The following is a 22,879-nucleotide window of genomic DNA, read 5'->3' on the forward strand; positions in this document are numbered from 1 at the left end:
CGGAGGTTACATCATTTTTTTCAAACCAATCGTGTGTATTCTCTGTTACAACTAATCAACTGCGTTTGATATAAATATTTCAATGAATTAACGATGTCAAACATACGATTTCAAAACTGATAATTTATACTGCAAAAGGTTTACTTTTTATTTTTAAGGAAGGAGAAAGTTATGCCAGGCTATAATATTTATCATTAAAACAGTTTGAACTCCCGATTTCTATTATGTAATCGAAGCCTTGAATGTTGTTCTATCTAATCATGCAACGTGGTTGTAAAATCACAATTTTAAAAACAAAATACTCTGCTGGGACTGACAGAGAATTAAGTTTTGGCTGACCCAAGCAGACTAAAATATTGCCGGCCATCAGGTCCTGCACAGCAACGAGTTTTGCCGGACCTGCATAAATTCTGCCCCTTAGGTCCGACAGGTCTGACGATTAGTTGCATCTCTGTACTATATATGCATGGTAAGCTGACTTTCATACACTTTGCAAAGAGCAACTTACTATTTTTGCTACTGTGGCCAAATGAAATATGTTTGTTTCTCCTCATCCCTGCAAAGATCCAGGGGAAAATGAAATCTTCTCTGTCAAAATGTTTTTGCCCTTTCAAAAAAAAATATGTTGAGGGTTTTATGTGTGTCGACCAAATACATGTACCTCCAAATCTAACTTATGCAACTGAAATATCCTGAATATATGTATAATGCAAGGAGTTCTATATTTTCAGGTCAAATGCGATCATTGCGATTGTTTTACAGTGACCCAGAATGCACTAAAGGACAAGTAGTGATAGCTAGCCATGAGAGTCAGTATAAAATCTTACATTTCCATTACTATTTTCAGGTCAGATGCGATCGTTACGGTTGTTTTACAGTGATCCAGACTGCACTAAAGGACAAGTAGTGATAGCTAGTCGTGAGAGTCAGTATAAAATCTTACATTTCCATTACTATTTTCAGGTCAGATGCGATCGTTACGGTTGTTTTACAGTGATCCAGACTGCACTAAAGGACAAGTAGTGATAGCTAGTCGTGAGAGTCAGTATAAAATCTTACATTTCCATACCGGGGGACTAGATAAACTGGCAGAAATATTCAAGGATTGGAATCTGTTTGCTCAGGATCAAGTATGTATGATTTTTTTACAGCAACAGGATCAACCAGTTATAAATAACTTTCTCTAACTCTTCGTCAATTCCTTTCTTTACCCATTGTATAAAAAAAATTAATCAACGTGCGGTTCGTTTGATCTCAGTTCTTCATTTGTTAAAATTCTATTATGACATCAAATTTTCTTGCTTTCCTCTAAATTTCTTATTGTGACGGCATGAACAAAGGCTACAACGTCTGATGACGTCACATAGAAAGAGCACATCTTTTTGCAGATCATTCGAAAAGAAGGAATAAGTAGTTTGCCTGCATATTGTTAGAAAATCATTAGAGAAACAGATTCCACCACCAAATCTCATGTAAAAAATCAATTTACTGATTACACCTATAATGGGTCCACTATTAGAAATAAAATTTATCTTATCTTATCTTGTAATACGATATTTATCCACTCTTGACAGTTAAATTTTGAATTTTTAAAAACGCTTGGCGGCGAGCCTCCCGTTTTAAATTTGAAAATTTACCTGTCTTGAGTGGATAAATATTGTATCACACTTGATGCAGTAGTAGAATCTATATGTATCACTCAACATTGTTCGGGAATAGAGTAAGTGTAGTAGCAAAATAAATTGTATTGATTAATTGGTCTCAAATGTGGGGATATTTTAGCTTGACATATTTTGTAGTCTGTATGTTGCATGTTACCTCTATAATTTTTTTTTATTCTTTTTATTATATTTATTTGTTTATATATTACCTTTTATATCATGTTGAATTGCTTCTATCTTTACATTAACCTACTAAAGCATATAAAGTAAAATGGCAAAGTTTGCTATGCTCCTGAGTGCTTTGTTTTATAAAACTGTACTGAAAAAGGTAAAACTAGTTTTATTCATTTAAATTATAATATTTAAATTTCTTAATTCAATGTGGGTTCACCAAGGATAGAAAATAAACCACAGCGTGTTGTTTAAACCATGATTCAAACTGGAATTCCCCATTTTGAAGAAACTGCATATAGAATTTGTCTACAGACGTAAAGGTGTAATTAGATCTATTACTCTCACAACCACTTCAATTATATGTCTGTTGTCATGATTGTAAGTCAATTACGAACATGCTTAGAAAAAATTATTTTTGAAAATAATTGGAAGAAAAATTGTTCAAAATTACATCACAAGCTGATATGTAAGAAATTATAAAGATAATTTGACTTTCGGTAGAAATTACAAAATACTCCCCATAGTGGGAATAATTGGCTTGTCGGAGAAGAATTTGAAAGTAAACAAAACTGACTGTTTGATTCTTTAATAAAACATAGACAGTATATAATGATGATTGATCTCTTGTTATAGCAGTGGTTACCGATGTAGAGGATAGAACATCATTTGATCAATAAACTATAATTTCTTAATTCTGTTTTCTACTGATTATCAGTATGGTGTAGTACACAAAGTATTATAGAATCCTTAAACATTTGAAACTTTTACTAGTACTGGTATTTTGACCAAGCATCTTTAAGACATGATAAAAATATATAGGGTATGCAACAGCAGCAACTCAACAACTAGAAAAGACAATCTGATGATAAGTTAAGGTGGTATCCAACACTTTCACTAAAATTAATTTGGCTCGTTTAATTTTCATAAAATTTTGTCAATTTATTTACTTTGACCCTTTAACAAAAATATAAAAATTTAAAAAATTTTGAACCAACCGTTCTGTCAGAAAAATTACACTGGTTAATTAGCAGTTTGACAAACACCAATTTTGATCATTGAGAAGCTTAATATTCCTTTTACAACACAACGTAATTAAAACGTTTAACTGACTTTACAGAGTTATCTCCCTGTAGTGTTAGGTACCACCTTAACATAGTACTGTTATCAAGAATAAACAAATGAACATAAAATCTCAAATGCCTATATAGAAAAAAAAGTTTATAATTTTAGCAGAGATATGCCTTCTTCTTAAAATTCTCCAATGAACATTAAGAACCAACTGAAGGGAGACACCAACTGGTTTCTGATTTGGAATTGACACTTTGGTTTTGTTGGAATAACCATTTTATGACATTTGTATACAATAGAAAAAAAAAGATGTGGTATAATCGTAAATGAAACAACTATCCACAAGAGACCAAATGACTCAGAAGTTAACAACTATAGGGTCATTGTACAGCCTTCAACAATGAGCTAAGCCTATACCCTATAGTCAACTATAAATGACAAATGTAAAATTCAAACAGGAAAGAAAACATTTTTTATAAAAACATTTCATTGCATTTAAGATGGCCACATCAAACTAAACTCAGATACAGCTAATTCAGGAATCTACTAGAGAACTTCATATTAATCAGCAATAAAAAATCTCTAATACAACATATTCTATGATGATTTATAGTTTGCTTGTTCAAGTAATATTATAGTTACTGATAGTTATAAATGATAGTTTCACTTAATCAATAGACTATAATTTCTTATTACAGTTTCATACATCGCTATAATTAATCTAGTCATTATATTTTGAAGTATTGCTTACTTTGAAAAACTAAAGTCTGAACGTAGATTTTTCAACATTTATAAAAGTTTTGAAATTTAATGTATTATTTGTCAAGTCTATAAAAAGCTTAGGGAATGTGGGAACATTACCATGTGGCAGATAGGTGTCATAAATTAGAATCTTAACCCTTCTGAAAGATTTGTTGAAAAATGGGTACTATTTGCATTCATTGTGTACCAATAAAACACTATTTATCTTCCATTTCCATGTACATGTATTGCTTGGAAAAAATGAAAATAACACTCCATAAATTGTTCAATGTGAATGTAGTGCTCTTCTCTGAATTTACCTTCATTACAAATGCTCAAAGTCCAATACTTGAAAGTATATTATAAGATTTGATTCTGTATTTATTTAAAGTGACTCAATATTATGTCTTTTTGGTATTGGATGTACATAAAGCCTTGCCAGAACATTGATAAAAAAATATCGGAATGGAGGATATATTTCAGTAGAAATTGTTATATAATGGACATATGATTTTTGATAGATCCATGAACACATAAATCTGGCGTAACAACCTTATCAGTTCAAGGGTGCAGTGATCTGGCATTGAAGTCAGTTTTTTTGTACTCATACTCTAAAATTAACCAATCAAAATGCTGGATTTCATGTTTCGAGCATGATTTTTGTGCTCCAAGCACTGAGCAAATTTTTATAACTTCAACCCCTGGTCTGCACATAAAACGTAAACAAATGTCAGAAATAAGCAAATTGTAACGAGAGATTTTCTGGTTATTGACATTAGTAGTATGATTATAGTTATCACAACACATAATTCAACCAATCAAAATGCTGGATTTGGTATTTCAAGCACCAAGTTAAGTTTTATGACAGAGGGCCTAGGACTTGCTTTTTTTTAACTTATTAAAATCTGTTATGAAAGCAAAAGCTTATACATATTTTGGCTTTGCCTTATATATAGAGAAATGTTTCAATTTCTTTTCCTTTCGGTGAAAACTTTCCAATTGGGAACCATTTATTAGAAATGTTTATGATTGAATTGATTATAAGTTTTTGAGCATGTTTTAATAATATATAAGTAATTCTTTAGTTACAATTGCAAAGCAGTCTATTTTTTTGTAATCTAAACGATCAACAAATTTCCCAATAGAAATATTATTCTGTTTGTTCATAATCTCCACATGCATGTTAACAATGATTTTATGAGGACGCAGCAGAATGGTTATTACTAATTGTTAACCAATCTCAAATTAATATCTACCACTTCACAAGCATTTCATTTATACGTTTAATGGCTGTCAATACTATAGATTGGTTAATATTTACAAAAAATCAATTTTTTGCAATAGAATCGGCACATTATAAATGATATGAAAACATCGTAAATTTTTATAAATTTCATTTTGTTGATTATCTTCATTTCCTGTTTAACAAATTACATTAATAGTAGTGTTGCGGAAATTCTGTTTCATTAACCCTTTGATGAATTATTCATGCTCAAATGTATTTTGGTGCCATCGAAATAATACAAAAAAATGGAAGATAGAACATCAATTGCTATTTTGCTGAAATATATATACCGGTAAATAATTCAGCGCAATTGCATCAATATTGATAATGGATGTGTTTAGTAGATTATTAGCAAACACAAGCTTATTAAGGACAATTTCAACCAATATCTGATATTTCTCTATAATGCATTATAAAGCTTTTGTGTCACAATGTATATGATATATAAATCACTACATTTACAGGTAATTTGAATCTACAGTGTGAATAAGGCCAACATTATTCATGCTGTCTTTTGTTTATGTTGAACACAAAATACAGTACTGAATCTACTGATATGTGACACTATGATCCATGGCATAATTTATCTAGATTTGGTGTCATATTCAATATTAAAATGTGTCATATTTGTTGTTGTTGTCTTGTCAGTGCATTGAAGTGGCTGTAGCAAAAGTTCAGAGGTTAAGCAAACTTTAAAACCAGGTGAAACCCAACATTTTCTTTGGACAATGATTATAGTAAATCAGAAATATAACAGTTGCTTTCCATTTGTTCCGTTGGTTGATAAAGTCTTACATTTGATTTTGGTAGTTTTTATGGACTTTGAATTTACCGTAGAGTTCAGTGTTTTTTTTTTTTTATTTTTTGTGCTGTTTCAGAAGATAAATGTGAGTGGTGACTGAACAACTGTTAAAATTTTTGAATAAGTCAGTTTAAAAGGTACAATTGAGGTGTATTTTGTATTGCCTTGGTATCTCCAATTTTCATAAATTACATACAAGTCAGACATAAGTTTATTTATTTTCCCCTGTGCAATGCATGGTAGGGAACATAGAAACACGCTTTGTCTGTCTAACTGTCGTCCATCTAGTCTTGTAAGTACTTTCATGTGTGGAAAGTTCTTGACAGATTTATAAAAGGTATATCATAGATTTATATAAGCAATGTCTTAAGACAAGTTTGAAGATCATTTTGTCTCTTGTGAAAAGTTTTCCCTGTGGCAGTCATACCTCATCTTCCTTTTATACATTTGTTTTGAATTTTACAGCACAAAAGAGTGAGTATTAGTATTATGGTCCTTGTATTATCCCCTACTAAAAGAATAAAGGTTTGAAGGGAGATAACTCGATGTTTACCTTTTATTTGGTTGTTGAATTTCTATAATTTTTATACGACCGCAAAAATTGAAAATTTTTTGGTCGTATATATTGGCATCACGTTGGCGTCGTCATCGTCTGAAGGCATTTGGTTTTCACACTATAACTTTAGAATAAGTAAATAGAAATCTATTAAATTTTAACACAAGGTTTATGACCATAAAAGAAAGATTGGGATTGATTTTGGGAGTTTTGGTCCCAACAGTTTAGGAATTAGGGGCCAAAAAGGGCCCAAATAAGCATTTTCTTGGTTTTCGCACTATAACTTTAGTTTAAGTAAATAGAAATCTATGAAATTTTGACACAAGGTTTATGACCACAAAAGGAAGGTTGGGAATGATTTTGGGAGTTATGGTCCGAACAGTTTAGGAATTAGGGGCCAAAAAGGGCCCAAATAAGCATTATTCTTGGTTTTTGCACAATAACTTTAGTATAAGTAAATAGAAATCAATGAAATTTAAACACAAGGTTTATGACCACAAAAGGAAGGTTGGGATTGATTTTTAAAGTTGAGGTCCAAACAATTTAGGAATAGGGGCCAAAAAGGGGCCCAAATAAGCATTTTTCTTGGTTTTCGCACCATAACTTTAGTATATGTAAATAGAAATCTAAGAAATTTAAACACAAGGTTTATGACTATAAAAGGAAGGTTGGGATTGATTTTGGGAGTTTTGGTCCCAATAGTTTAGGAATAAGGGACCCAAAGGGTCCAAAATTAAACTTTGTTTGATTTCATCAAAAGTTGAATAATTGGGGTTCTTTGATATGTCGTTCTAACTGTGTATGTAGATTCTTAATTTTTGGTCCGGTTTTCAAATTGGTCTACATTAAGGTCCAAAGGGTCCAAAATTAAACTTTAAGTTTGATTTTAACAAAAATTGAATCCTTGGGGTTCTTTGATATGCTGAATCTAAAAATGTACTTAGATTTTTAATTATTGGCCCAGTTTTCAAGTTGGGCCAAATCGGGGTCCAAAGTTAAACTTTGTTTGATTTCATCAAAAATTGAATAATTGGGGTTCTTTGATATGCCAAATCTAACTGTGTATGTAAATTCTTAATTTTTGGTCCCGTTTTCAAGTTGGTCTACATTAAAGTCCAAAGGGTCCAAAATTAAAATAAGTTTGATTTTAACAAAAATAGAATTCTTGGGCTTCTTTGATATGCTGAATCTAAACATGTACTTAGATTTTTAATTATGGGCCAAGTTTTCAAGTTGGTCCAAATCAGGATCAAAAATTATTATATTAAGTATTGTGCAATAGCAAGAAATTTTCAGTTGCACAGTATTTACCAATAGCAAGAAATTTTCAATTGCACAGTATTGTGCAATAGCAAGAAATTTTCAATTGCACAGTATTGTGCAATAGCAAGAAATCTTCAATTGCACAGTATTGTGCAATAGCAAGTATTTTCAATTGCACAGTATTGCGCAATAGCAAGAAATCTTCAATTGCACAGTATTGTGCAATAGCAAGAAATTTTCAATTACAGAGTATTGTGCAATAGCAAGAAATCTTCAATTGCACAGTAATGTGCAATAGCAATTATTTTCAATTGCACAGTATTGCGCAATAGCAAGAAATATCTAATTGCACAATATTGCACAATCGCAAGAATTTTTCAATTGGAATTATCTTTCTTTGTCCAGAATAGTAGTTGAATAAACTTAAATCATTGTTTTACACAATATACAATGTATATTCACTTTGACTACCAACTGATCTTTACCATTCAGTGATAACAAGCAGCATTTACATTTTAATATTTTATGGTGTATTTAAATGAGTAGTTGAATTGAGACCAGTTTTGGAATAAGGGAAAGGAGGATGTGAAAAAAAAAATTGGGGGGTGGGGGGTGGGGGTGGTTCAAATTTTCTCATTTCAGATTTCATAAATAGAAATAAAATTTCTTCAAACATTTTTTTGAGAGGATTAATATTCAACAGCATAGTGAATTGCTCAAAGACAAAAAAAAATTTTTAAGTTCATTAGACCACATTCATTCTGTGTCAGAAACCTATGCTGTGTCAACTATTTAATCACAATCCAAATTTAGAGCTGAATCCAGCTTGAATGTTGTGTCCATACTTGCCCCAACCGTTCAGGGTTCAACCTTTGTAGTCGTATAAAGCTGTGCCCTGCGGAGCATCTGGTTGGTTTTGTTAAAACATGCAGTCTTAATTAGTTTAAAAATGTTAAATTCAAAATCATGAACTTCTTTAATTGTCTTCAATTTTAAATGTGACTATGACTGTTTTGTTAGTTTTTGGACACAATGTGACATAGAAAATTAATTTTAAAATTAAGACTGCATACAAGTTTGTTTGGTGTCCATTTTTACCCTCTGTTGTGTTTCATGTTGGTTACACTTTTGTTTAAAGGCTATTTTATTATTAGTCATGAAGTGGAATAGTTTTGAAATAAGTAGTATTTGTATACACATGTAGCTGTATTGTCAGCAGCTAATATTTTTTCACATTTTATATCCCTAATTATAAAAGGGTTCGTAAATAGAATCCAACTTGTCTGTCCAATCAAATTGTGCCATTCAAAAGATTTTTAAATATTTATCAATATTATTATTTATTAACTGTCTTAAATCGTAAAAATTCAGCCCTTACAATTTTATATCAATTCAATCAAAGTTTTTTTAAAAAAAAGGTAAAAAGTTTCAAATGAAAATTCTCTGAAATATTGTTTCCTTATATTCACTAGATGCTTTGTATCCAAAATCAGTTATTATATTGAAAATGCATGAAAAAACCCTGATCAAAGTTATTGAGATTTCCAAATATTTTCCCATAAATTGAATTCATGCAATTACATTTTTACCTCCCTGGGGAGATGAGCAGCATATCAAAGTATGACTAAACTCATAGTAATAGCTGCTGACTACAATCATATATAGGATCATAGGGTATTATGGTTTATTGAGATATAACTGTCATTTTATGGTTTGGTTTCTATATATCATCAGCTTAACTTAACCATCAGGTTCACAGCATAATCCATTGTATATGATATATAACATTAGATTTCGTAAAGCAATGTAATATATAAAAACATGAAACACTCTCATATAAGTATTTAGCCAAATGATATGTAAGAGCATAAAACTATCAAATACTAAAAGATTCTAGTGAAATGATACTCATTTTTATGCCCCACCTACGATAGTAGAGGGGCATTATGTTTTCTGGTCTGTGGGTCCGTTCGTTCGTTGCACTGTCCGTTCGTCCGTTCAGGTTAAATTTTTTAGTCAAGGAAGTTTTTGATGAAGTTGAAGTCCAATCAACTTGAAACTTAGTACATATTCCCTATATGATATGATCTTTCTAATTTTACTGCCAAATTAGAGATTAACCCAATTTCACGGTCCACTGAACATAGAAAATGATAGTGCGAGTGGGGCATCCGTGTACTTGGGACACATTCTTGTTATATAATTCAATACAACCTATATCTACATATATGCATACTTATACCCACAAAGGCAGGTAGTCTGGGCCCTCTTCAACTTACAACAACTGACTGCCACAAAATAACACAATATTGTTGAAAGTGGCATTAAACACCAATCAACTAATCAATCAATCAATACAATAGGATGAAATACACAGTATATATATATATATATATATATATATTTGTTAATAAAGACTTAAAAGATGTTTAAATTTTGTTATTTGCGGAACTGAAAATAATCCGATTATTTGAATGACGCTTCTTTTGATACATGCACTTTTGACACTAGTTTTCCCTCAGAAATTTATCGGTAAGGGTTGATAATAACAACTGACAATCAAAATTTCTTAGTTAATTGCTTATCTTTTCAAAGAAAAACGTTTCGCTGCTGTTTCCAATTTGTCAGTGTATAAACGACAGTGGAAGCTCCTTTGTTAATTACATGACTACAAGTAAATTTGCTTGTCACGTTCAATTTGTCAAGTGTTTGGTTTTATGGAAGACGGTTGTTAGAAAAAAATTACTCAGATAATTGTATGAAACGATTGCTTCATTAAGACCAATTGTTTAGTAATTACAGATATCTTTAGTTTGAAATGAGTAAATCACATGAACTTTCCACTTATCCTAGAAAATCATTTAACCATAATTTGATCTGTTATTTTGTTCTGTTACTTTGACAATTTTTCTGGAACTTATTTACAATATTTGAGAAAAAGTCATTAAAAAACTCATTGTGTATGGGGTCATGGGCAGTAATAACACAAACGATGGATTCAGTATATGTCAGTCATAAGACAGTTTTAATAGAACTTTCTCCCATGTGTCATTAAATGTTATTGGATATCTTGCATTGTCTCTTTTCCTTGACATGAGGTCAAGATGCTCAAAGACTTTCTTCCATACTTGATAGATATTTGAATCTACGATTTTGCACAATATCTTAGTTTTAACTAGATGCATGCATTTGACATAATTCCTTAATGGTGTTTCTTCTAATTGTACCTCCCTTCCAGAACTCTGGAGACTTCTCCTGCTTTTTTGTGGAGTTACTGATGCTCAGTCTTGCTGTGTTGAAGACCCATTGCTGGCAGTTCAGTTGTTTTCTGCCCCTTGGTCGAGTTGTTGTCTCTTTGACACATTCCCCATTTCCATTCTTAATTTTACCTTTCCATGCTGTCTGAGTGTCAAATGAATTAAAGAGTTGTGTGACTTTATTTCTTGTATTTCCTAGTGATCTGGTTGGCAATACTAGTGACATTATTTCTTGTATTTCCTCGTGATCTGGTTGGCAATACTAGTGACTTTATTTCTTGTATTTCCTAGTGATCTGGTTGGCAATACTAGTGACATTATTTCTTGTATTTCCTAGAAATGGTTGGCAATACTAGTGACATTATTTCTTGTATGTCCTAGTGATCTGGTTGGCAATACTAGTGACATTATTTCTTGTATTTCCTAGTGATCTGGTTGGCAATTCTAGTGACATTATTTCTTGTATTTCCTAGTGATCTGGTTGGCAATACTAGTGACATTATTTCTTGTATTTCCTAGTGATCTGGTTGTCAATACTAGTGACATTATTTCTTGTATTTCCTAGTGATCTGGTTGGCAATACTAGTGACTTTATTTCTTGTATTTCCTAGTGATCTGGTTGGCAATACTAGTGACATTATTTCTTGTATTTCCTAGTGATCTGGTTGGCAATACTAGTGACTTTATTTCTTGTATTTCCTATTGATCTGGTTGGCAATACTAGTGACATTATATCTTGTATTTCCTAGTGATCTGGTTGGCAATACTAGTGACTTTATTTCTTGTATTTCCTATTGATCTGGTTGGCAATACTAGTGACATTATTTCTTGTATTTCCAAGTGATCTGGTTGGCAATACTAGTGACATTATTTCTTGTATTTCCTAGTGATCTGGTTGGCAATACTAGTGACTTTATTTCTTGTATTTCCTAGTGATCTGGTTGGCAATACTAGTGACTTTATTTCTTGTATTTCCTAGTGATCTGGTAGGCAATACTAGTGACATTATTATGATAAAATAGTTTAGATTAAGTGTTTTCCATTTTTCAGAGTAAAGAATCCAGCCCATACAAGCAGTTTTTGATAGTACGGTTGAAATTGTTTTGATAAAAGAGTTTAGATTGAGTGTTTTTATTTTGTAGAGTAAAAAATCCCGCCCCCTTCATGCAGTTTTTGATAGTACGGTTGACATTCTTATGATAAAAGAGTTTAGATTGAGTGTTTTTATTTTCTAGAGTAAAGAATCGCGGCCATACAAGCAGTTTTTGATAGTACGTCCCCAGTTAACTGATGACCAGTGCCACCCAGAGGAAGGGGTATATAGTATGGTCGACGATGAGATGTGGAAGAGACATATGATTGTAGACGGACAAATAGAGGAAGATTATCAATTAAGAAAGGTACATTTACAAATCTGTTTGCCAGGATGTTTCTGGTGGGGTCTGTAAACTAACTTATTTTTTGCGAGCAATTTAATTTTGCCACTTACGAGAGTTGAAAGTTAACGTGAAAAAAATTTTCATGAATAAAATTTGCATTTTTTCTTATTTATCTTCATAGAGTAAATTTTTCAAATGCAAAATTAAATTGCTGCGAAGGGTTAGAAGGGGCTTAACACGAAATAAAGTTAAGTTTGTTAACAGTATTTTAAAGATCAGGCTACAAGTTTAAAATTGAAGATGATTTGAATTTACTGTGGATTCATTTATTTTCATGGGTACAAATTTTTCAAGAAAATTTCGATTTTTTTGTTGAATATTTTTAAAAATTCATGATTTCCCTTTACTACTAAAAATTGGTATATTAATGAATTCACAGTAGATCAAATCTAATGCTAGGTTACACTTTAGAATTGTACTTGAAATATTACAGGAGGTTTGATCTGCTGTAGTCACTATTTTCCGCAATAAAGGGTCAATGTAGGTAGATAGAACCAACTTTACAAAGATAATAATAGAAATCAATAGGACTTGTTGTTATTTGATTTTAAAGTTATAATAGTCCTTTAGTTTTACGAATGCATGGAAACATGTTTACCTCTAAATAAAATCCACACTTTTAAAAATCAATGATTTCACAAACACAAAATTAGTAAACAAGTATAAAAAGATCTAAAAAGAAAAGCACAAATACTTCATATTGCAGTGCTTTTATATAAAAGATTTTAATTTACAGCTTTTCCGGATTGAAAATCTACGCTCAGTCCATGAATTTCAATTCTAAAAAGATTGATGCAATAAAGTTTTGTTGTACCGTCTGCTAGGAATCAGATAAATAGCCTGAAGAAATGAGATTTTAGCGCTTTGATTGAGTCAACAAGTGCTACAAACCATTATCTCAAACTTAGATAACAGCACACAGCAATGTCCAATTTATTCTATTGGAATCCACCGTTATTTGTGTGAATATTACATTAAAGTTTACCCTGAAGGAATAAAACCTGACAAATTATACAGTCATTGTTTTAAAATTATTGCTGCATTGACACATTAGTTCTGTTTGAGTGTATGTATTCTTAAAATGTTTATATTCAGTTCTGAGAAAGATAAATTTGATTTTTGATCCCTGCCTGTATGCATTTCTTATGATTTATGTTTTTTTGTAAATGGAAGTTTTCTTGTGTCATGGTCAAAGCATATAGCTTATACTTTTTGGTTCTCTAATCTTCAATACTTTAAATGTCATACTAGTTATGAAAAACTTTGTGGATGAGACCCTAAACAAGTGTCCAGGTAGGGTAGAATCCTCATAAATGGGTACTATTCTCATTTATAGCTAATATTGCCCAAAATAGGTATTAATTTTCAGTGATATAAATATAAACTTTGGATTTAAGAAATTTTTATGTCGTGGCCTAAACATTCGGCAAAGGACAACATTTTCCCTAAAGACGCATGACTGAAATATCATCAGGATAAAAATTAACAGCCTTTAAATGCAGTATTTTTGGAGATTATTATCTTTATATCAAGTTCTCATTAAGAACTATGGTCTTTTAAAAAGGGACAAATGTGACAGACAATGTCATTTATATGAATATTTGCTCAATAACAGCTATTTATGCATGATGCAATACAAAATTTGATTTTTTTATACGACCGCAAAAATTTTAATTTTTCGTCGTATATTGCTATCACGTTGGCGTCGTCATCGTCTTGCGTCGTCGTCGTCGTCCGAATACTTTTAGTTTTCGTACTCTAACTTTAGTAAAAGTGAATAGAAATCTATGAAATTTTAACACAAGGTTTATAACCACAAAAGGAAGGTTGCGATTGATTTTGGGAGTTTTGCTCCCAAAATTTTAGGAATTAGGGGCCAAAAAGGGCCCAAATAAGCATTTTCTTGGTTTTCGCACTATAACTTTAGTTTAAGTAAATAGAAATCTATGAAATTTTGACACAAGGTTTATGACCACAAAAGGAAGGTTGGGATTGATTTTGGGAGTTTTAGTTCAAACAGTTTAGGAATTAGGGGCCAAAAAAGGGCCCAAATAAGCATTATTCTTGGTTTTCGCACAATAACTTTAGTATAAGTAAATAGAAATCAATGAAATTTAAACACAAGGTTTATGACCACAAAAGGAAGGTTGGGATTGATTTTGGGAGTTGAGGTCTGAACGGTTTAGGAATTAGGGGCCAAAAAGGGGCCCAAGTAAGCATTATTCTTGGTTTTCGCACCATAACTTTAGTATAAGTAAATAGAAATCTTTGAAATTTAAACACAAGGTTTATGACCATAAAAGGAAGGTAGGGTTTGATTTTGGGAGTTTTGGTCCCAACAGGTTTTTAGGAATAAAGGGCCCAAAGGGCCCAAAATTGAACTTTGTTTGATTTCATCAAAAATTGAATAATTGGGGTTCTTTGATATGCCGGATCTAACTGTGTATGTAGATTCTTAATTTTTGGTCCCGTTTTTCCAATTGGTCTACATTAAGGTCCAAAGGGTCCAAAATTAAACTTAGTTTGCTTTTAACAAAAATTGAATCCTTGGGGTTCTTTGATATGCTGAATCTAAAAATGTACTTAGATTTTTGATTATTGGCCCAGTTTTCAAGTTGGTCCAAATCGGGGTCCAAAATAAAACTATGTTTGATTTCATCAAAAATTGAATAATTGGGGTTCTTTGATATGCCAAATCTAACTTGTGTATGTAGATTCTTAATTTTTAGTCCCGTTTTCAAATTGGTCTACATTAAATACCAAAGGGACCAAAATTAAACTAAGTTTGATTTTAATAAAAATTGAATTCTTTGGCTTTTTTGATATGCTGAATTTAATCATGTACTTAGATTTTTGATTATGGGCCCAGTTTTCAAGTTGGTTCAAATCAGGATCCAAAATTATTATATTAAGTATTGTGCAATAGCAAGAAATTTTCAATTGCACAGTATTCAGCAATAGCAAGAAATCTTCAATTGCACAGTATTGTGCAATAGCAAGAAATTTTCAATTGCACAGTATTGTGCAATAGCAAGAAATCTTCAATTGCACAGTATTGTGCAATAGCAAATATTTTCAATTGCACAGTATTACGCAATAGCAAGAAATATCTAATTGCACAATATTGTGCAATAGCAAGAAATTTTCAATTGATTGGAGTTATCTTTCTTTGTCCAGAATATTAGTTGAATCAACTTAAATCATTGTTTTATACAATACATAATGTATATTCACTTTTACTACCAACTGATAAATCAAAACAATCTTTACCATTCAGTGATAACAAGCACTTTTTGTTACATTTTAATATTTTATGATGTATTTAAATGAGTAGTTATTGTTGCAAACTCCATTAGAAATTTGAATTAAGATCAGTTTTGAAAAAAGGGAAAGGGGGATGTGAAAAAAAAATGGTGGGGGGGGGGGGGGGGGTGTTAAATTTTTCTCATTAAATAAAAAGAAAATTTCTTCAAACATTTTTTTGAGAGGATTAATATTCAACAGCATAGTGATTGCTCAAAGACAAAAAAAATATTTTAAGTTCATTAGACCACATTCATTCTGTGTCCAAAACCTATACTGTGTCAACTATTTAATCACAATCCAAATTTAGAGCTGAATCCAGCTTGAATGTTGTGTCCATACTTGCCCCAACCGTTCAGGGTTCAACCTCTGCGGTCGTATAAAGCTGCACCCTGTGGAGCATCTGGTTATCACTGTAAATTGATACCCAATATTGGGTATAACACCCATATTTGTGAAATTTTATATGTGATTTAATTTTCTTCATAAAATCCTTACATATTTTGTCATTTTTATTTTTTTATTTTTCAGCATATATTTTTTGGAGGTTTAGAACCTGGTCTACAACATGAAGCTTGGCCTTTCCTTCTCCATTACTATCCTTACGACTCAACCTTTGATGAACGAGAGCACATTAGAAATGACAGATACATAGAATACCAAAATATTAGAAAACAAAGGTATTGAATTTTTGATTAATTTTCTGATATTTCTTGAAATCCAGAGATTTACTTTCATACAATTATTTTCCTTGATCTATATATAGAGAAAAAAAAACTTTGATATTTGATTCATAATCTAGCAAGAGTATACATGCGTATGATTTTATTTTAACCAAGATTTGAACATGGGATATATGGGAACATGCTTGCACACAAACCTACTTCTGTGCACAAATGACATATCAGTTGAATATATGATATCTGAGAAGTTTATTGGGAACCATTAGTGGTATCTTATTGATATTTGGTATGCAGTTATATTAGCATTGGCACATTGGTTTATTGACCTTGAAACATTTGTTTAGTATACAAATTAAAGTTTGTGATTAGATCAGTTTAAGACAAAGACTAATGTTTATGAGTCAATGGTATTTTATATGCAGTTGTATGGGCATTTGCATGTCTCATTTCCATGGAATTATATGACCCCACCTCCTCATCATGAATCGTTGACTATAAAACTTTTCAATAGTTTGTGTTAAGGTTAGTTTAAATGGAACCACTTGCGATACGTCAATGGTATTCGGTTGTGCAGTTTTATAAGAATTGTCATTTCACATTTCCATGTGGATTATATGGCCCTGCACTTTCAGTCTTGGTTTATTGACTTTAAAACATTGCACAGTTTACATGTTTAATGTCACTATTTTACTACATGTACATATATTAACACACCATTATACTATCGAAAATTCAAAATTCAAGACATATTTCTGTGTCAACAGTTTATTTAATTGTGTTTTAAGATTTAAATAACATCTGAAGGCTTTAATGATAAAAAACACTAGCAAAGCTTTATACATATTTTATACGAAGTACAAACTATAGAAACATATCGTTAATTTAAGCTGAAATTTGCTTTTGATAAATGTAACACCTGCTTTGTTTTTGATTTTCAAAAACGTGGTCACAAAAATATTTTATTATGTAATCCTCAGCTGTGATTTCGTCTTTGTTTTCTCTTCATCAAAAGACATACTATCCTTTTGAGGCCTTAGAATTCTTTGTGGAAAACAAGATTATACTTCAAACTGAATGATCCATTTTCAAATAATCGTGTTTCTAATTAAGGTAATGATAGATATTATGAAATCTTTGAGCCTACAAATCACTTGTGTTTTGGAAAGAAATATAATATTTCATTTTCTTTTCAAAGTTAATCTGTCAATTTTAGTAGAATAAAAGAACATCTTTTTGAAAACTAAGCATGAATTATTGTTATGTTCTCTATTAACTATTTTGGTAAGATTTACGTTCGATATATATATAAATAACAAAACCAACCCATCACTAAACACTTAAATTCATAGCTTAAAGGGGCACTAGCTGTCAAATTCATGGTCACCGATTTGACTAAAATTCTCATATTTGATTTATAACAATGTAAAACATTTATCCAAACTATCAAAAGTCTAAAATAAACAGTTTACAGAGCATGGGGTAGACAATATATAGGTTCGTTTCTTGTGTATTTTGGTCCAGACGCCATCTAATTACCTATCGATTTGACCTCAGATGACCATATAAGCGATGTAAACATAAATAAAGATATGACTAGATTAAACCAACACGTGCGATTGGATTTTTATAGGTCTGTTTGATTTGATTTTATAGATTAAAAATAGATGTTTCTCATTGTTTTAACCGTATAAGAAATGATTTTATATGCATCGAATTAGTAATCAAATGATTTACCGTAGTTTCACTTTCATTGTTGACATTATTTTTCTTTAAATAAGCAGTACACGTACAATGCATGCGTTGTCAATCTCTAGCTAGGGGTTAAATTGAAGTTCACATGAATACGGATTTAAAGAGGTCGGCTCATTCACTTGCAAGTGAATTACTAATTATCAATGTTTCTTAGCGTAATTTGACAAAATTGAACCTTTTTGGCTGCAAAAAGAGAATTGTTATTTCACTATTTCACTTTCATTATTGATTGAACAGAAAAAAATCAAAATTTAGATTTTTTATATATCTCGTAGCTAGTGCCCCTTTAAGTAAATAGTTGCAATTTTTCCATCTTTTAACTTGATTAAAGAGTTATTTATTTTCTTGGTGAATTTATGGTTTGCTTGTTTTCAATTCTTCATCAGTCAGAGTTCAATTAGGACATTAGTTTTCCATGGTTTTCTTTTGTTTTGCCTTTGTTTTATATATATATCAATATCAAACCATATCTAACATTATCTAACATTGTCTAACATTGTCTAATAACATTGTTCAATTTTGCATACAACTTTTTTAAAGTGTTGAGCTCAACATTCTTAAATTGAACTGAAAATCAACTTGCTAAGATATTATTGGATGAAAACCCTAAAGATACTTGAAACAGCTCATATAATCTCATAAAGTCGGTTAAAAACTATGTCAAATTTATCTTAAAAATCTTTCCTTCTCTTCACCCAGTAAGGCAATTTGAGGAAAATCTTTCATTGAGTTCTTGAGTATTGTACATTAATTTTTAAAGGAATTCAATAATATGTCAGAAACATGAGTAAATAAATGCAAAATTTTTTGGTCTGGTTTAACATATTACAGAGTGGCCGATCCAGAAATTTTCATAAGTGGGGGCCAACTGGCTGCCTAAGAGGGGGCCCGATTGCTTCACGCTTCAGTAAATCCCTATATAAGCAACCAAATTTTTTTCTCAAAAAGGGGGGGGGGGGGCTGGGCCCCTGCCCCCCCCTAAATCCGTCTCTGTTACAGTTGCAAAAATCTTATAAAAATGATAAAATGACTTGTTTATTGCAACTCGACCTTAAATCATTGGTAAGAATTCACACATTTGAACTTGGGTTGTTATTGAATATAAACAAATAATGTTTTCAACAATTTTACTATATAGAGAATCAATGAATGATGAAGAACAAGAACAGTTTTGGAGAAGAATTCAGTCAACCGTAGAGAAGGATGTAATCCGTACAGACAGGAGTCATAGTTATTTCAAAGGGGAAGATAACCCTAACATAGAAGTTTTACAGTAAGTAGCTGCCTAGGCCTCTTGTTTTAAAGTCATTTGACATTTTTAAACAACAAAAAACATGATTGGTTTTAATATTCAAGGTTGTACTTCTGTAAATACCTGTATAGACAATGCAATTTTCAAAAAGAATTCCCTTTGTGGTTAAAACTTCGCCAATTTTTACTATTAAGTTTCAATAAAAATTATATCCTAGAAAAGAAAATTAATATGCTCTACTATTTTATTCAAATCTCAAAACATAGGAATGTGCAACATATTTTCAACATTCATACATGTATGCCCTAAATTTCTAAAATGTTCTACTTTTACTTTAATTCTATACCACCCCTACCTTCATTTTAGGTTTTCCTCAGAATTCAATTTTCGTTGCTACCATGTGTTTTTATACTGGTTACATTCCGAAGTTATGTCTCTATGAATTGAAACATAGAGATCATATCTAGGAATCAGTATGTAAATAAAATAAATTATCGCTATTTTACGAAATTTTCCTTTGATCTTACTGACTAATAATTTCCTTTCTCAGCGGAGTCAAGTATATCTCCCCAAAAAGAGGCATTGCTAGTGAAACAGGCGTATTTACGAAGTGAAACCTACATCAATAACTGTAAATTTAGAAAATTTTGTTTGCATTTATCTTGTGATTATTTTTACAATTGTTGTACAATTTTAAATGGACTAAAATGCTAGATTGATTATAAACAAGGTAATGCTGTGTATCAGTAATGCTATCTAAATTTAAAATGTGAGTTTTTGTTTTATTGCGAAACATATCCATTTGCAATTTTTGTAATGTTGAAAAGATCACAAAAAAGCCCTGAATTTACAGTATATTTATCTGTGTACCATATTCATCATAACAAATGAAATAAACCCTTTTTTTTTTTGCAATTACACATCACATTTGAGAAACTTTATTTTTCATACAAAGAGAGATAATTCCATTCCTTTGACATGCTTGAGTAAAATAGTTTATTTTTTTCATTTCAGAAATATTTTATTGAACTATGCAGTTGCAAATCCACAACTTGGCTACACACAAGGAATGTCTGACCTTTTGGCCCCAGTCTTGGCAGAAATCCAGAATGAGGCTGATGCATACTGGTGCTTTGTGGGATTGATGCAGAGGACATTATTTGTCAGTTCTCCAAAAGACAATGACATGGACAAACAATTGGTATGCATTTAGATTCGTCATTGACTTTAGAAACTGATACTGTGGATTGATTTTTTATTCGTTGGATACAAACTTTTGTGGATTTCAAAGTTACTGGAATTTTGTGATTACCCAGTAACCAGGAATTCCAATGTACAACAAATTAAAATTTTTCCATAGGAATGAATGTATGCAGATTTTGGCAAAACCAGGAAATTAGATATCCATGAAAATTCATGTTTTCCTCAATCCACGAAAATTGTTACTCACGAAAATAAATGAATCCACAGTACATGAAAAATTATATTAATGTAAAAAAAACTATGCAGAGGTAATTTTTTGTAAAAAATATCAGAGATGATAAACAGTGCTTATTGTAAAATATTAGAAATTCTTTTTTTTATGAAATTTCAAAGATATTCAACATTATTGAAGTATTGCAATCATACAAACTTGCACTTTGATTTTGATGTACCATTTTCTGAAATTCCAATAATTAATCTCATATTTCTGAATTTCAGAATTACCTCAAAGAATTGTTACGGATGATGCAATCTGATTTTTATTACCACTTAAACCGACTTGGTGAAGATGCTATGGAACTCCTGTTTTGTCACAGGTACAGCTTTTAAAATATGCAAGAAAATCTACGCTTGTGAACACAGAGGTTTTGTGTTTCAAAACTCTGCACGTTGATTGTACTTTTGACTCCAATGTTAATTAATTTAGATTGTCAGTTTGACTTCTGATCCTCAGTTGTTCTCACTAGGCACTCTGGCATCCATTACTTACAAAAACTGACCATCACAATATGGGCAATGGTGCTTAAACACAAACAATCAATCTATTGAATAGATTCAGAAAAAGATGAACTCATACTTCAAACACTGGACATTACAAATAAGTAGAAAATATGCATATATTGGGTATAAAAATAAATGGTTGATTCACTTAAAGTTTTATGAACATTAGTACACTGCCATTAAAGCACTTTCACATTATACGAAATAGATTTATGTATAATTTGGAAAACAAATCAGTACAAATAAAAAAGAAGATATGGTATGATTGCCAATGAGACAACTCTCCACAAGGGACCAAATGACACAGATATTAACAACTTTAGGTCACAGTACAGTGATTTCAATAAATAATGGATAAAAGGAGAATATCATATGGCTTTTATCAATATCTTACCTGTATCAACCAGAACCAAGATTGTAAACCCAAATGCTCAGACATTGTCAAGATGAAGAATTGCCAATATCGGAATCACGCCTTCAATCAATTTAACAAACTGCACCAAAATACAGAAAACATGATACAAAATTATTTTATAGATAACATCTGGTATTGGTTTTCACTGAAGTTATCTTTACAAAACAGCAGGTGTTCAACCCCTTAATTGTGCATCTTATCGCATATGATAAATTAACAAGTGACCCCATATGATTCCCATATGGAGTGAGGAAAGGTTATCGTCCTTGTCGATAAAAATAATTGTTTTCAAATTGAGTTATCTCCCTTAAACCAGACAGATTCTTGGCAATGATTACCATTGATTGTACAGTTTGCTTGTATAAATTACTGATAGAAAAACAAAAGATATTGGGTATCCATCCATAGCACAAAATCAGTACATGCACAGCAAGAAACACAAAAACCAAAGGAACAGAAATTTTATTGCCGCTCTTCATCTCAAAGTCACTAAGTTTAAAAGGAATTTATTTATGCAGTTATTTATTCAACAGGTGGATTTTATTATGTTTCAAAAGAGAATTTCCTGAAATTGATGCATTGAGAATTTGGGAGGCCTGTTGGTCACATTATCAGACGGATTACTTCCATTTGTTTATATGTGTTGCCATAGTGAGTATCTATGGCGATGATGTCATTGACCAAGGACTTCCATCAGACGAGATACTTCTACATTTCAGTAGTCTGGCCATGCACATGAATGGGGATCTTGTGCTTAGAAAGGTAAAAATTAATTTGATTTGTGAATTTTCATATCTTTTATAGGTCTAAAATTCATGATTTATTTTATGCAGATTTCTTTTGTTTTCCATGAACATTATAAAATTTAAGTTGAATTATTAAGATTTTATCAATGTTTTTACCTAATTTGGATTTTAAACTGAAACTGAATAAATTCTGAAAAATATTGTTAATTTGATTCAGTCCAGGGTTTTACCCGAACATAGTCAACAAGGATGTTTAAATTAAGCTTCATGTGAGCTTGCCTTGCTCCGTGACATGTTTTCACATCCATTTCTGATCAAATTCCTGTTAATCACATACTTCCAGCAGGAGTATCTTTAGTGATCAACAGCTCACAGTTCATCTTTTTGTAATGGCAAACATTCCATATGTTTTTCACAAATTTATTAAAATGGTTATCAAATTGTTTTGTGCTATAAATCATTTGAAATCGTTGCTGTTATTTGTCATTTCACAATGTTC

The 22,879-nt window shown here is 31.2% G+C and overlaps 1 protein-coding gene across 1 annotated transcript in view; it reads left to right on the plus strand.

Moving 5' to 3' along the window:
• The window catches only part of LOC143044931 (uncharacterized), a 54,181-nt gene that overhangs the window by 27,060 nt on the left and 4,242 nt on the right, over positions 1-22,879 (plus strand). The window contains exons 4-10 of the mRNA XM_076217192.1: positions 964-1,130; positions 12,043-12,207; positions 16,081-16,229; positions 19,123-19,257; positions 20,251-20,437; positions 20,938-21,035; positions 22,168-22,396. Of these exons, the coding sequence (XP_076073307.1) occupies positions 964-1,130; positions 12,043-12,207; positions 16,081-16,229; positions 19,123-19,257; positions 20,251-20,437; positions 20,938-21,035; positions 22,168-22,396 (1,130 nt within the window). The remainder of the gene's footprint in view (positions 1-963; positions 1,131-12,042; positions 12,208-16,080; positions 16,230-19,122; positions 19,258-20,250; positions 20,438-20,937; positions 21,036-22,167; positions 22,397-22,879) is intronic.

This window comes from Mytilus galloprovincialis, chromosome 9 (genome assembly GCF_965363235.1).
Source record: "Mytilus galloprovincialis chromosome 9, xbMytGall1.hap1.1, whole genome shotgun sequence".
In the NCBI taxonomy this organism is placed as follows: domain Eukaryota; kingdom Metazoa; phylum Mollusca; class Bivalvia; order Mytilida; family Mytilidae; genus Mytilus; species Mytilus galloprovincialis.